This window comes from Puma concolor, chromosome E1 (assembly GCF_028749965.1).
Source record: "Puma concolor isolate L17-30 chromosome E1, mPumCon1.1.hap2, whole genome shotgun sequence".
Lineage (NCBI taxonomy): Eukaryota > Metazoa > Chordata > Mammalia > Carnivora > Felidae > Puma > Puma concolor.
Window position 1 is genome coordinate 52,564,985 of NC_141680.1, and position 16,615 is coordinate 52,581,599.

General features: G+C 43.7%; 1 protein-coding gene across 7 annotated transcripts in view; it reads right to left on the bottom strand.

Annotated features, from left to right (window-relative positions):
* Positions 1–6,627: 6,627 nt before the first annotated feature.
* Positions 6,628–16,615, bottom strand: part of ABCA9 (ATP binding cassette subfamily A member 9) — a 71,367-nt gene continuing 61,379 nt past the window's right edge. For all 7 annotated transcript variants that reach the window (XM_086687867.1, XM_086687863.1, XM_086687865.1 and 4 more), the window contains 10 exons: positions 16,308–16,425; positions 15,471–15,562; positions 13,164–13,324; positions 12,266–12,341; positions 12,097–12,191; positions 11,422–11,541; positions 11,083–11,223; positions 10,161–10,240; positions 7,321–7,376; positions 6,628–7,189 (listed from right to left, as the gene is read on the bottom strand). In XM_086687867.1, coding sequence (XP_086543993.1) covers positions 7,091–7,189; positions 7,321–7,376; positions 10,161–10,240; positions 11,083–11,223; positions 11,422–11,541; positions 12,097–12,191; positions 12,266–12,341; positions 13,164–13,324; positions 15,471–15,562; positions 16,308–16,425 — 1,038 coding nt within the window. In that variant the 3' untranslated portion in view covers positions 6,628–7,090. The remainder of the gene's footprint in view (positions 7,190–7,320; positions 7,377–10,160; positions 10,241–11,082; positions 11,224–11,421; positions 11,542–12,096; positions 12,192–12,265; positions 12,342–13,163; positions 13,325–15,470; positions 15,563–16,307; positions 16,426–16,615) is intronic.

Sequence of the window (16,615 nt, forward strand, 5' to 3'; positions counted from 1 at the left end):
CGGTCCATGAGTTCGAGCCCTGCGTTGAGTTCTGTGCTGACAGCTTAGAGCCTGGAACCTGCTTCGGATTCTGTGTCTCCCTCTCTCTCTCTGCCCGTCCCCTGCTCACGCTCTGTCTCTCTCAAAAATAAACGTTAAAAAAACATTTTTTTTTTAAACGCAAAAATTAAAAACAGCTGAAGGAAGCTTTTCTTAAGAAACAAAGTATAACAAAGGCTATCTTTCCCGCTGGGCTCTGTAATTGTTTTTCTTACTGTGCCTTATCCTGAAGAACATTTTTAAGAGAATTCAGGTGCCAGGCAAACGATGGTATCTTTCTGAGAACAATCATCCAGAGCTTAAAGGAAAATAATCCCGTGTTTTAAACATAGATGCCACAAGCAGTTTGAAATCCAAAAACCGTGGCAGCTTTTTCCACATCAAAGGAAAAATCCACCCAGGACCCAGTTTTGAGTCAACCTTTTATGAATGGGGTTTGCCCAATTTACCTTGTTTTCCTGGATACCACAGCAGATGACTGAGCCAACAGGTGGGCGGGTCTGCTTCTTGAAATCACCCCTGCAGCAGAGATATCCATGGGCCAGAAATAGCCACCTGGGATTCTTTTGTGAGGAAGAATAATCTCGTTTGTTTGAGCCATTCTACTCTCCTGGGTTGATCTGATATCGCAGCCAAACTTGTCCTAATATACCTTTCCACTTCTTCCAAATCTTAGCATCTCAGAAACCTTCTTCGACAAGAAAAATCTTGGCAACATTTCAGTAACGAATCATCTCATTCCTTCAGTGTTTAATCCTGACATTTTGGAATGTTCCTTCACACCTGTAACTTGTTCTATCAAAGCCTGGCATGACTTACTGTCTTTGTCATCTTGTACAAGAAAGCAGCTCCAAGATACCTTAACTCTTTGTGGAAGTTCCAATCACCGTCATCCGTGCTATTGCTGCATGGAATTTGAGTCCCACCTTTTCTGTTTATAATACACAAGAGGAGATGGCTTGTTAAAATCAGAAGCTGAGTTGATGCGAGAATGGACGTCACCGGTGGCCATGGGAAGGCCGTGATATACCCGAGGGAATAGGAAGTCTCCCCATGAAATTGAGATTTAGACACATTTTAGCTGGATTCAGAACCCAAGACCTGTTGATCTGTCTCCTGAAGCTTCCTGTCTTTGATCATCTGGGAGAATCACAATGGTGTGGTTATAAAGTGAGTGATTATAATCTGAGTCTGGAAGGCATACTAAAGATAATCGAGTTGAGCATGCTTGGGCAGGAGAAACTGGATGTGGGGAGAAATGTTATTTACTATTTTGGAGTCTTGGTTAGTAGCAAGACTGGGGACGAAGGTATGATATGAGCCAGACTAAGGTATGTATGCTCCTTTATAATCTTCCTTGATGAGGGGTGCTTTTTGCTATAGACACCATCCTCAAGCACTGTATGTCATGCACTTAGGCGATACTACTCAAGGTCAAAATAGCAAAGGATGTGAGAGTATGCTTTAGAAGCTTTTATAGATTTAACATTTCTACAACCTCTCATAACATGTTTTGGTATTTCGGAAAGTATTGATCTGTAGTCAGTTTCAATTACTGCCTTTGAGTGGATTGTCTTAGGTATCTCGTGGCAGTAGAGTAATGACACCACAGCAACAGCTTTGACCTGCAGCACATGTGACTCCAGAGGCGTTCTTAAAATTCCCTATGGTCTCGATCTTCCTTCGGGTAGAAGTGGGACATATTTTCTATTTCTTCGTTATCTTACTGTTCATAAACGTAGCATGTGTTCAGTTGGGCATTAAGAATACCAGTCTTCTGGGGCGCCTGGGTGGCTCAGTCAGTTAAGTGCCCAGTTCTTGATTTTGGCTCAGGTCATGATCTCACGGTCATGAGATTGAGCCCCACATCAGGCTCTGCACTGAACATGGGGCCTGCTTCGGGTTCTCTCTCCTTCTCCTTTTGCACCCCCCCCCCCACGGCGTGCTCTCTATCTCTCAAAAAAAAAAAAATATATATATATATATAGGGTATCAGTCTTCTAATCAGGAACATAGAACACCTTAGAGTATTGAGAAAGATTTTAAATTCTAGTAATAGATCCAAATTTTTTTTTTTTAATTTTTTTTTCAACGTTTATTTATTTTTGGGATAGAGAGAGACAGAGCATGAACAGGGGAGGGGCAGGGAGAGAGGGAGACACAGAATCGGAAACAGGCTCCAGGCTCTGAGCCGTCAGCCCAGAGCCCGACGCGGGGCTCGAACTCGCGGACCGCGAGATCGTGACCTGGCTGAAGTCGGACGCTTAACCGACTGCGCCACCCAGGCGCCCCAATAGATCCAAATTTTAATCAAAGTCCTGGTTGAGAAACATGTACACATGAGGAGTTTTTACAAGATTTTAGGGTCTATTTTTTCAACGTGAAAACAACATGAAAATATGCAATTTTCTTACATGTCTGGAATGCCCAAGAATATGGAGTCTACAGTATGTTGAGGGACATAAGCAGAATGAGTATACACACTGTTCTCTTGCATTTGGTGAGCAAGGTAACTGATTTTCTCTGGCAGTGCTCAGTCTCCCAGACGGAAGCTCATGGGTCCAGGTTTGGGAGTTTAGAATGGGTGTGGGTAGGAGATCATGGTTGTAAGGGAAAACCGCCCAATGAACGTGATTCAAATGATAAAGAAAGGGGTGGGTGGAAGGCAGGTCAAAGTATGGGCGGGCCTTGAAACCAAACATTATCTTATGATCATCCAAATAAATGACCTAGAGAATTTCTAGGACAGAGTTTGAAAATAGTGAGAAAATAAGCAAATATAGAACAAGGTGTTCAAGCAAAGTGATAGCACCTGAGTTCCAATAGCTGGAAATGAATGACGAGAAGGACAATAGAAAATCTGCCTTAAGGGACAGGAATATTTGTTTTGCTTACTTTTTCATTCTTTTTGGGGACAGTCTTTGTCACTGTTTCCAGCTCATCCTTTTCTGAACTCAACATCACAAGTCAATGGGTTCCACCTTAAAATTTTGTTCAGTATCAAGGGTTTTCAACTTCTTCACTCGGTTTTGTCAGTTTGTGAAAACCGGGCAATGTAGTTCAAGATCCGCACGAACTACGCAGAAGAGACTGAACATCCAAAGTAATCCGTAAAGAATTTTCTTGTAGCCAAACAGGTTACAATATAGTTGGTGTCCATTAGCGAGAGAAGAGCTGCAAACCAGAATTCAACCTACCAGTACAATCCTATATTCCATTATATTGAATTAGCGATATAAACAGTGAGTTTTCATCCTATCATGCATTTTCAAAAAGTTAAGTCTATAAAAATTTATGATGACCAACGATCAAATTCTCTGAATGCTCTATAAGCAAGCCATGTAATCTGTCACTTCCTACGTTTATAAAATAAACAAATGATGGTAGGATCTCTGAGGTCATGTTCAGCTCCGAATTTTACTGTTAATTTGCCCTGATGGTTAAAATGTGCTTTTAAACCCCAGGCGAGGAGCCAGTGCTGAGTAAGGATATTTTTCCGTATATGGTGATGTGTCTGCCTCAAAATTTACCTTTCCTATCAAGATACCACTCAAAGGAAAGGCTTTCCATCTATACCTGGGGAAGCATATTAAAAAATACACCAAACTGGGGGCACCTCAGTGGCTCAGTTAAGCATCCGACTCTTAATTTCGGCTCAGGTCATGATCTCATGGTTCATGAGTTTGAGCCCTGCTTTGGGCTCTGCGCTGACCGTGTGGAGCCTGCTTGGGATTCTCTCTCCCCCTCTCTCTCTGCCCCTTCCTCTCTCTGTCTCTGTCTCTCTCTCAAAATAAATAAATAAACTTAAAAAAATAAATTAAAATACACCAAACAGAGGAATCTCATTTAGTTTTCAGTATTTTTTGCCATGCTTGCGTTTTCAGAGGCTGCACTGATTCAGGACATACCAGGGTGCTGAGTTCTTTATTTTCCCTCCTTGAAATAGTTTACAGACCATGGTGCAACACAGCACTGAAGCTTGTGCTCTCTAAAAAGTTCAAAGAGACGTGAACTTCAAACAGAAGCTACACCAAGGCCCACACATTTTAAAATGTGTTACTGACCATTTTTAATGCTGATTTTCTAGATGTCTGCAAAAAGAACAATTTTTGCAGGTTAGTCCCGAGTATTCAATGCAAGAAACCACACCCCCCAAATGAAAAAGACTGTTTTTCATTCATTCTTTACTTCATTCCAAGATGATAAAATTACCAAGCCGTTGGTTTAAAGGTGTACAACTGTAATGCGATGGGGTGATCTGGGCCACGTCTGGAGAAGTTTTTGATTGTTATATTGAGGTGAAGACTGCTATTGGCATCTAGTGGGTGGAGGTCAGGATTGCCATAGAATATTCTATAATACATAGGACAGCCCTCTGTTCTCCCTCCCCCCAACAAAGAATTATCTGGCATAAAATGTGAGAAACGCACATCTAGTATGAGAAAAATGAACCCGATGAAATTAAAATTATTTATTGGGGCACCTGGGTAGCTCAGTCAGTTGAGTGTGTGGCTTCAGCTCAGGTCATGATCCCACAGTTTGCAGGTTCAAGCCCCGTGTCGGGCTCTGTGCTACCAGCTTGGAGCCCGGAGCCTGCTTCTGACTCTGTGTCTCCCTCTCCCTCTGCCCCTCCCCTGCTCACACTCTGTCTCTGTCTCTCAAAAATAAATAAATGTTGGGGCGCCTGGGTGGCGCAGTCGGTTAAGCATCCGACATCAGCCAGGTCACGATCTCGCGGTCCGTGAGTTCGAGCCCCGCATCAGGCTCTGGGCTGATGGCTCAGAGCCTGGAGCCTGTTTCCGATTCTGTGTCTCCCTCTCTCTCTGCCCCTCCCCCGTTCATGCTCTGTCTCTCTCTGTCCCAAAAATAAATTAAAAACATTGAAAAAAAAAATTAAAAAAAAATAAATAAATAAATGTTAAAAAAAATTTTTTTTAATTATTTATTCACAATCCCTGTAGTGATTCACTTATTAAGCCCTTGGAATAAATTATGCTTACTTTCTACTTCAAATACTGCAAACATTCACTCAATATAACTTTGTTATATATAACATCTAAGTTAGGTCATCCTTCCTGCTGTTTTATAATATGGGGAAGGGTAGACTGATCCCAAGGCATCATATCTTAGGTTGGAAGCTACTGTTGTTTGGCTATACTTTGAGGATGGTGTGGCCCAAATGGGTTGAGAGTGAAGACGGGGTCACCCTTGCAGGATCTTGATCCAGACAAAGACTGGGGACACGCAGCTTAGACGAGTTCAAGGTCTTTGGCAATTGCATCAGTGTCCTGATCAAGAAATATTTACTCCAGGTTTTTGTCCCCACCCCTTTCCTGGCACGATCTGTGTTAGTGAACATATAAGTGACTACCTGTTGTAACAAACAACCCGATAAACTCATTAATCTCGGTAGCACAATACCAGAAAGTATTTTGTAGTGGTTCCATTTTTTGGTTTTGTTTTAGACTTTGTGGTGTGTGTTTCATGGCTCGGTCCTGTGCAGTCCAGTTGGTTCTGTAGGCAGCTCATCTCCAAATGCTAACTCCCAAGATAGTTTCCAGAAAATGTGGTTTCTGGCGACATCTTTCTTCTTGGCTTGCAAACAGCCACCCGGCCATGTCTTCATGTAATCTTTTCCCTGTGAGTGCACAGAGATGTGGCATCTCTTCCCCTTCTTATAAAGATACCAGTGCTATTGGATTGAGGCCCCAATCTTATGACCTCACTGAACCTTAATTATCTCCGTAAAGGTCCCATCTCCAAATACAGCCACACAGTTCAGAGCGTTAGCATATGAATTTCGGGGAAACACAATTCAGTCGGTAACAGCTGGCAACAATAATTGTAACAGTAACAACAAAACACCCAAGTAAGAGTATACAAGTATATTGCATTGATTTTAAGCTGTCTACAGGGTCACCAGTTAGAGAGGTTGTAACGTACATCAACACGAGAAATTAAGATCAGCATGAGGATAGATGCTTGCATCATAAAAAAAAATGCAAAACCAGAAATATGTTTCAAGATTGTATGTAAGATATGTAATTTTTAAACTTTCGTCAACTTGATTATTGAAATTCCTACTGAAATTACTTAATAGGTTTCAAATTTCCTGTACAGTCACAACAGACAAAATATAGACTGTGCAATAGAAAATCTGAAAAATGACAGAAAAGGAAAACGCAGGTATTAAAAACCAACAACAATGACAACAACAACAAAAAACCAAATCAACTGAATTACCAAAAGCGAGTACTTGTGATAAACACCGGGTGCCATATGCAAGTGTTGAATCACTATATTGTGCACCTGAAACTGCTATTACACTGTATGTTTAACTAACTGGAATTTATTTATTTATTTATTTATTTATTTATTTTTTTATTTATTTTTTTTGGGACAGAGAGAGACAGAGCATGAACGGGGGAGGGGCAGAGAGAGAGGGAGACACAGAATCGGAAACAGGCTCCAGGCTCCGAGCCATCAGCCCAGAGCCTGACGCGGGGCTCGAACTCACGGACCGCGAGATCGTGACCTGGCTGAAGTCGGACGCTTAACCGACTGCGCCACCCAGGCGCCCCAAACTAACTGGAATTTAAATAAAATTTTTTTTAAAGCAAATACTGTGCTGTTGAATAATCACTGCCTCCCTTTCCCCCAAAAATCAGGATTAGGTCTTACTTTGTACTTATGTACTGCATTCAAAAGGATACGAAGATAGTCAGTATTTTGATGTTTGAAGACAGAAAATAAAACTATCTCTGTCTCATCCTCAGAAACCCAAACATTCTATAGTAAATGCATTTTTAATTGACCACCCTATGAAATGTGGGATTTCGTTGCTGGTATAGAAGCCGCGTGGTCTGGTTTCACGACTGTTCTCACTGACTTGGCGCCTTAGTCCCACTATACGTAATATTATTGAGAAAAATGGTGGCATGAGTTTCAAAAGCATTTTATATCACGTCTGAGATAAGATATATTAATGATATAAAATATTATCTTTCAAACGAGGCAGAAGCTTAAAGAGCAACATAGGGTATTTGGCGCGTCAAGGGTCCTCCTGGGGGAGGAGCTTCCATCTAACTGAGGGGTCAAGTTCTTCGTCAAAGTCATCCAGCTCCTGCTCCTTGGAGAGCTCCAGGAACACCTGAGAGGGGCAAGAAATGAAGACACGGGGAGGTCACGCTGCCTCCCGCAGCTCCAAGCGAGTGCAAAGCACGGGCACAGCTTGTACACTTCTGTCCCACGGATGGAACAAAGTCCCTAAAACGGACCCACCTGCTCCAGGGTGGACTGCGAGAGGCTGTACTCCTCCAGGTCGAAGCTCTGTTTAACTGCAGAAAGATGGGTGCACATGAGGGGTTCACATCATTTTTATCTGGAGAGTTTTACCAAGCTATGTACAAAAATGTACATGCAAATAGATTTTAAAATCTAAAATATAAGGTAATAGATATTCTCGGACTAAATATGGAAAGGCATGTGCTTGCTTCGGAAGCACGTATACTGAACACGGAGAGGCAGATTCACCCTATGGTCTTGTAACAAGCTGGAAATACTCTCCCATTGTCTTAGAGTTTGGGCAGGGCCACACAAGACTGGAACACAACGTAAAGGGCTCAAGGTCACCTATGCAGGGTAAGCTAAGAGATGGTTCCCTTTGGGCTAGAACACTACCATGTGCCCCTCTATGTCTGCCTTCCCTCTTCTTTACTCTGATCTTTGTTCCACAGGCTGACTTAAGAGGCTTTTTCTGGTGTTTTCCACCAGTGGCAGTTCATGAGGAGGGACAGAGGAGAGGGGGGCTCAAGGCCTTTATTCCTTCCTTCACTCCCTCCGTCACATCAACTTTGTGCCTTGATTGAAAGTCCCTGCTTCCCACCAGGTGGAAATTCTACGTGATTCTACTCCTGGGTTCCAGCCACTGCTCCCTCTCTTAGTCTCTTTGGACCTAAGAATGGCAACATTTTTCCCGTTTCTAGACTTGGGTACTTATGCTGAGCCTTGCCCCTTTGCAAATGGTCCCTTCATAGACCACACTTTGTCTAATTCCCTTTTTTTTTTTTTTTTACCATCTGTTATCCATGTAGACTGTGATTAAGACCTCAAACGAGCAGACACGTAAAAGGAAGAAAATAATGAACAGAGAGGTAAGACTAGAAAGCAAAGGTTTCTTGTGGACAGTTACCGGATGTGGACAGAGAATGCGGTAGGATCGGCTTGCAATCTGGGCACGTGGGGTTGGGTCCTTGACTCATGTCTGGGAACATGTAAAGGATTGTGGACGGTGATGGCCCTGCACTTTCAGACTGTGGAGAGGCAAAGGTGGTGCATCCCATGGGGGGTACCCCAAGAGACCTCTTGGAAGGGTAAGGGGATACCAAGAAGTGGCCCAGAGGCTGCAAGACACCAAGAGACCAAGAGGAGAAGGCATCACCCACTCCAGAATGGAAGCTGTAGTCAGAGGTGGCAGACGGGAGGGGAGAGGGAGTCTTGAAGGAACTCACAAAAGCACCCCGTGAAAGGACCAGTGATTGATCATCTCTGCACAGGAGGCCCTGGTACCATTGTACAGCTCAAAGGGACTTAGATTAAGCAAAGCTTAATCTAATCAAGCATTGCTGTCATATTATTTCTTCTTCCCTCCCCTTACACTCCACACTGGAGAGGCTTAAAACATCAGCTTATGAGCAGAGGAGGGAAAAGTATAAGAAGGGAGTTAAGACCAACCTACCTCCCTAGCTTCGGGTCTCCAAATACTAAGCAGCTCCGACCTGGAGTGGGCATGGGAGGCTGGAGTATTGCAGTCTGCAAAACCCCAGAGTGATCTGATGGCGTGGGAGAATGAGTGTGTGTAGCACGACAGAGGAATGGTCATGGGCATGCATTGTGCTTGCACACTATCGGGCCCACCTCATTCAATTCATGTATCGCAGCTGAGAATGTGACTGTGTGTAACTTCACATTCGGAGAGAAAAAAAATGCTAACTTACATTTCCATGACACAGGGGAGCGGGAAACTGTGATAAAAAGTTGGGTTTTTCCTCCAAGTGAGAACTTTACTGTTAGCAAATTAAACACGGCAGAAGAAACTCGAGGTGGGAGGGAACATTTTTAAAAACAGAAACATTAGAAGGCTCTTAAGAAAAGGCTCCATTGTACTCCAGGGAGGCGGCGTTCCTGGAACATCCCCTTCCCTGCTCCCAATTGGTTATGAAACACTTCCTGTTGGTTTGAGTCTGTTGTGGGATTCCCTCCCACTGGAATGATGCAAAATTGATCACTAGGCCAAAATGGCCCATTGTGAAAATGGATACATAGACCCTAGAGCAAGGGTGACCGGCAGAAGGAGAAAGTAAAGAGAAAAGCTATCTGGGGCGATCCTAACCTTGTGTCAAGGAGAAACATTTCTCTAAGAACTAGAATCCTGGGGCTTCTAATGATGGACAGGGGACAAGAAAGCACAGATCAAGAAGAGGGGGAGGGTGTTCAGCTTTTTATCAGATTTCGTACACTGGCGTGATAGGCAAATGCCGAGCCCGTGGTAGATCAAAGCAGTATATAAAGATCACCATCCAAGAGTCTAGAAAAGAATTATGGCTTAGCCCATATCAACAGAGAGGAACCTCCTTATCAACATCTAGTGCTGTTTAAGAGTACATACAGACAAAAACAATCATATATTGTTTGTTTGTATTTTTTGGTAAGAATTTGCGGACACTCCAGCCCCAAATGCCAACGATCTCTTCCCTCTAGAGCCTCATTCAATTAGGAGGGGATTTCTCAACCTTGGCACTAATGATATCTCAGTGTGATCATTCTTTGCAATGGGAGGGGCTGACCTGTGTACATTACAGGATGTTTAACATCATCCCTGGCCTTGACCTGGGGGCGACCTACCAGTCACACCCTTCAACTCCACCCCCAGTTGTGACAGCCAAAGATATCCACAGACATTGCCAACTCACTCGTGGGTGAGAACCACTGGATTAAAAGTCTTAATCCTTTATTTATGGTATGGCAGTATGATTTCATGTCCGTGTAACTCTATGCTGGTTTTACACGAGATTTGAATTTCTCTGTTTTCCCGAGTCCTATCTCTCAATAGTCACTCTTACCTATCTCTAATTTGAAGAAAGCCTGTGATAAGGGTCGCACATCCTCAACAGGCAACCTATAGACCATCAGTGAGGAGTACCTGTGAGAAAGAGAGAGTGAGGTTGAGATTCAGGTTTCAAGAAGATAACCATGGACGAACGCATGTGGAAAAGGCAGCAACAATGTCGTCACCAATTTTGTATGCATCTGCAGGTGGACGCAGCCATCATGTGGCTGCTCCTTAATCAACAAGATGTCACTTTACTAAAGCAGAAGCATGAGGCGGCTCTTACAGTAAGGGTCCCTTTTCCTCTTGGGGGGGATTGGGAGACAGAAAGGAGGAAACCGGCAGCATCTACACCTCAAGAAGGGAAGGAGCAGGATTACGTATCATCCCTCTTCGTGAGAAGAGAATCACATTTAAGTAAAAAGGACTTCGTTCACCTCCAGGCTCCACTGTTAGGATTTGGCATTATCTCACCTACCTGAGCCTCAAACGCCATTACTGATAATAACAAAAATGCTAAGAGCCACCACTCACCAAGCTTTGACTGATGTCTAGTACTGGGCATGGGCTTTATACATTAATGCATTTAATGGGAATGGTTTTACCCTCTAGAAAGGATCGTGATGACCTAGGTCCTCGCGTGCATTGGGACCCGGCACGTGACAGAACCACCAGGAACATATGTGAATTCCCTTACAACAGTCAGCTTCCAAATCAGCACATTGTTCCCTTATTTCTTTGCTGGGGTATCCTTTGGAATTGGACCTTTCTCTAATAATTAAAGTACTCGCAATGACCATAGATTTAAAAAAAAAAAAAACAAATAAAAGATCAAGGAAAGCTTTTGTTTCTCTTCGCCATAATAAAAAAACACAACATATAGAAATAGAAAACGGAAAAACAAAACAATGAAACAAACTAACACCTATGTTTACCTTTCCTGCCGAGCAGCCTGGGGGAAAAGCCTCAGAATTTCACAGTGGAGGGGCTTCACTTGGGTGGGCGTCTTCACCTTCATCTCTAGCAGATAATCTTTGCCAAATTTGCTTTTCAGATGTTGTATGGAACCAATACATCTGGAGGTTGGAGGAAGACAAAGTCACGCAAGAGAAGATGAATCTATTGCCGGTGAATTTCAGCCTCGGGAGGCCAGAGCCATGCAGAGGGGGAGCAGGCAGCCACTCCCGCCCCTGTATGGGGATAACCCGGTGCAGGGAAATGTGCTTTGCTCAGGTCCCACTGGAGACCAAGTGTGGGTGTGGACGGCCACCCACCTCAGCCTTCCAGACACCATGATGGCCACGCGGTCACACACGGCCTCAGCTTCTGCCATGTAATGCGTGGTCAGGAGGGCGCCTCTCTCCGTGTTCCTAAAGGTGGCCCGGATCACCTGCCTAAAGTTAGGTCAAGGGGCACGTTACCTAGTGGAAATGCTCAGGGCAAGACGAAAAGACTTGTAAACGCACCTCCATTGGCACCCATGAAGCAACTAGTGAATTCAGATTAGCAAGGAGTTTCGGAGGGACAACAGTCATGTAAATAACCAAACTATTGGGTAGAGTATATCATTCAGAGCATGGCTGGGGCTGAATGATCTTAGAATATTCCTAAGGACTTGGGATTTTTTTTTTTCCTCCATAAGAACTGTGTATCAGGTGATGTTGCAGAAATCAAGCCTGAATAATAATAGGTGGGTTTGGTTGAGTATAAAAAGGGCCATGCATACCCAGAAGACCTACCAGGAAAACGAAATTCACTGAGTATTAAGGTGTTAGAATGATCTTTTTCTCCTGAATAAAAACTGGCTGTGATAAGACATTAGATCTTTCCCCCTTTAGTATTGCATTATCTGATAATGCGGTGTCTTTCACCTTATAAACAATGATTGTGAAGGTCAGTTGTTATAGGATTAATAAATTCACTTAGGGTTACTCATGACATCTCCTCACCACATGTGCTGCTGCCCCTCGGGGTCCATCCCCGTGGACGGCTCGTCCAGAAGCACCACCGATGGGTTTCCCAGGATGCTCAGCGCGAAGCACAGCTGGAATGAGAGGAACAGCGTGTCTGGGGCCGACATGTGGGGTGTGCAGAGGAACGCTGAGCCCCCCCTCTTACCTTCCTCTTTATTCCCTCGGATAAGGTCCTCACGGGCAGCTTCAGCTGGTCCTGGAGCTTGAGCACATCCACCAACCTGAAGGGAGCGGAGCAAGTCAATCCATATTACCGCCACACAATGGCGAATATACGTAGAAGAATAGGCAAATCAGAGCAACCACTATATTAAGAGACATTTAAAAAAGAGTATTCTGAGTGATCGGGGCGCCTGGGTGGTGCAGTCGGTTAAACATCTGACTCTTGGTTTCGGCTCAGGTCATGATCTCACGGCTGTGAGATCGAGTCCCACATCAGGCTCTGCGCTGACAGCATGGAGACTGCTTGGGAGTCTCTCTCCCTCTTTCTCTGCCCCTCCTCTGCTCATGCTCTCTCTCTCTCTCTCTCTATCCCAAAATAAATAAACTTAAAAAAAGTTTCTTTAAAAAAAAAAAGTATTCTGAGTGATCATAAATTGAAACTACCTAGGATACTTCATGAACCTTTCTTGGTGGTCAAATACATATTTTCAATGACTTCTTTCCATATTAAGAATAATATGAGGCAAACCATAAGAGACTCTTAAATACAGAGAACAAACTGAGGATTGATGGGGGCTGGGGGAGAGGGGAAAGTGGGTGATGGGCACGGAGGAGGGCGCTTGTTGGGATGAGCACCGGGTGTTGTATGGAAACCAACTTGACAATAAATTATATTTTAAAAGGATAATAATATGAACATTTTCTCTCCAGCTTAATGTGTGAGAACACAACACTGGACTGGCTTCTTGGTGACAAAGTCTTCTCCCACAAGAATGGAGTCATCAGTTAGGATCTGAATCTTAATCCTTCCTTAATTCTGGGTCAACGTCATTCCTACCACGTCCCTCCAGTAGTGAACAGGCATGTCTCCCCCCATGTACCGTGTGATGGTGACAGTGGCGTCCCCCTTCTTCAGCCCTCTGATGGCGGCAAACACCTCCAGGTGTTCCCTCACTGACAGGTTGGGCCAGAGCACGTTCTCCTGAGGACAGTACCCCAGGAACCCGAGGGAGGCTCCTTCGCCACTCCCTTTCAACACCACCTGCACAGAAAGTTCATTCTCACATTCAGTCCAAAATTGTGTATACATGTGTATGTGCACGTGAGGGCATATTTCAGGGATGCCCTTCTCTCACACCCATGGCAGCCAAGAGGGCAAAAGTAAATAAGGGATCACTTAGCTCTAGGAAAAAGATGGTAATAACGCCAGAAATCAAAAGGAAGATATCCCACATTGTCATATCCCTCTACTGTAGTTTAGACTTTATTACCAAGTCCATTACCTTGATTGAGTTCAGGGTCGCTTACTTGGTTGTCCGTTGCTTGACTTCCTTCATTGATCCAAACATTCAAAGGATTTGATACTCATCGAGGATTCTATTTCCCCAATGTCAAATTAGCTATAATTATAGGATCTGTTTCACAAGTTTGTCATAAAATAAGGCAGTGATCCTCAATTAGGGGCAATCCTCCTTCCAGAGGATATCTGGTAATGTCTGCAGCTGTTCTTGGTTGTTACACTTGGGTGCTGCTGGGATCGAGTGTATACAGGTTGGGGAGGCTGCTCGATATCCTACAACGCAGAGGACAGTCCCTCACAATAAAAATCGTCTAGTCCAAAGTGTTACCAGTGCCAGGCTTGAGAAATCCTGTACTAAGGTAATAAACGAAAAGTCCTGGGCACTAGTCTGGCCCACAGGAACCCATAAATACCAATACATAGCACTTTTTTATTTTTATGAGCTAGTCACTGTGCCATGTGATCGCATTAACAGGTCGTGTGTACCAGGGCTTACTAGGTGACAGAATCTGAGCATCTTATGTGTTTTGAATTACTTTACCCTTAGAAAAACTGTATTTGACTCAGATATTAGTTTTATCATCCCTATTTCACATAGGAGAAAACTAATGTGTGCATCGATTTAAAAACCTGGGCAGAAGGTCACACAAAGTAAACCAGGGGTTAAAGCTGGGATCTGCCTTCAGAATCCAAGCCCTTGACCTTGATGCTATATTCTCTCTCCCCAGTACAAAAGAGGAGACAACTAGTTAATGTGGGCTCACAGAACTTTCAATCTAGAGAGAGAAATGGGAGATAAAAGCACGTCAGCACACATGGGGATGAATTCTAGCCCCCGCTTGATACTTTCAAGGCAGTAAATGTGATAAAGAATAAAGAGCGAAGATCCATCATAGCTACGAGTGTAGTCGGGGAAAGTCCTTTTGGGGAGGTGAATTTTAAGGTGGCAAGAAGGAGGTAACCAAGTCTATGCAAAGCCGAAGAAGAGCACTCTTTGCCAATGGAAACATAAACCCAAAGATCCTAGAGAGGGAAGGTGACCAAAGGCCAATCTGAGTAAGGGGTGAGCTGAGCCCAGATCTTGCAGGGCCTTTTTTGGTCATACTAAAGATTTTGGATCTTCCTATTTATTTATTTATTTATTTATTTACATTTAATTTTTTGAGAAGCGGGGAGAGAGCAGGAGAGGGGAAGAGGGAGAGAGAATCCCAAGCAGGCTCCACGCTCAGCATGGAGGGCTCAATCCCACAACTCTGGAATCATGACCTGAGACGAAATCAAGAGTCGGACGTTCCACCGACTGAGCCACCCAGGCGCCCCAAGATTTGGGGTCAAATCTACCTGAAGGATGCTAAGTAGGATAGAGACATGATCTCATCTGCATCTTTTAAGGACTGCTTCGGCTGCCGTGTGAGGCAAGCGTAGAAATGGAAAGACAGCTTGGAAACCTCTGTAGCAAACCACACCACTGCACAACCTCTCTTCATGATTGCTCCCTGGGCCCTGGATCTTGGCAATTCAATTCAACAAGTCCTCAGGATACACAAGTCAAAAAAAAAAAAAAAAAAACCAAAACCAAAACACCCCAAATCATTTGACCACGAATAAAGCTAGTGTTCAGCTTTACTTACCCAAACATTTCCTTTTAGTGTCGCTACCTTTCATTCAATAAAAAGGATATTAGAGATACTATGTAGCCCTATTTCAGCACCTAACTATTTTTGGAATGAAGGAGAGAAATTTTTACTTAGTTCTCTTCATTCAATGCATCAATCAATGGATTAATAAGAAAGGATCCTTTACATGTTTTTAAGATTGTCATCGGTGTTCATTAGTTAATGCTTGTTTTAGGCGGCATTAATGGCCAGATTTCTGTGTGTTTACTGACCTGCCCTGAGGTTGGATTTGTGTCTCCAGTTATCATCTTAATAGTTGTACTTTTACCAGCTCCATTGTGTCCTAAGAACCCTATGACTTCACCTGAAAGAGATAGGTGGGCTCAGAGTTATTGCTTCAAATAATTACAGCACAAACAAAAACAAATACGGCTGGAGGGCTCACGATGTGTCAAACTCTGTGTCAAGTGCCCGAATATAGTATCTCACCTATCCCCCTCCTCCCTCCCACACACACCTAGCGTTGTTATTGGCTTCCTTTTATAGGCAAAGAAACTCAGGAGGGATATGTAAGCTGCCCATGGTCATAAAGCCAATAAGATGCCGAGCTGGAATTGAAACAAATTTTGATCCCAGAGTCTGTTGCATTTAAGGGACCCTTGTCCAACATGTGCTGTTTGCTTGAATGCACAATGTACTGCTGGGCCCCAGTGAGTTCCCTCCTGTCCACAATCCCTGGATGAAATAAATGATATTACTTTAAAAGCTACCCCAGCCTTCTTAACAGGAAGACTGCCTCTTTTTGTTTTTGTTTTTTGGTGTTTTATTGTTTTTTGTTTGTTTCTCCCGCTGTTACGCTTTTTTGTCTATTTGCCTGTTTTAATAGAACAGACGTAGCTGTCTTCTTAGGCAAAGAAAAAAAACCCCACTGTTATATCATCACTGAGGCTTCTAAGCAGGATGGATGTGCCTGTGCCTGCTGACGAGCTGGCTGCTTTGTAGAATCATCAACAGAGGGCCCCATATTCAGGAATTATTATTCCCTCCCAAAGAACTCATCTCCAGAGGTCAAGCTAGCTCTGCAAACAGTTGAAACTGCTTTCTCCAACCTTTTTTAACACAGAAGGAGACATTTCTTATGGCCACTTTTTTCTTCCTCTTGGCAAAACAGTTCCTCTTCTTGCCCGCATACTCCTTCCGCAGACAGCTCGCAATGATGACCGGTTTCTGCAGAGAGAGTCAAGTAACAACCTTGAAATGAGGGAGTGTTCCACACTCCCTCCAGCCACATTTTTCCCTGTGCAGAGTCATGACTCAGACAGGTCCTTTCCCCAGAAACTGCCATTTTCAAGTGAGCCCTCCCAGTCTGTCGCCCTGTAGGAGATAACATTTGCACCGTATCGCATGATCTGTCCTC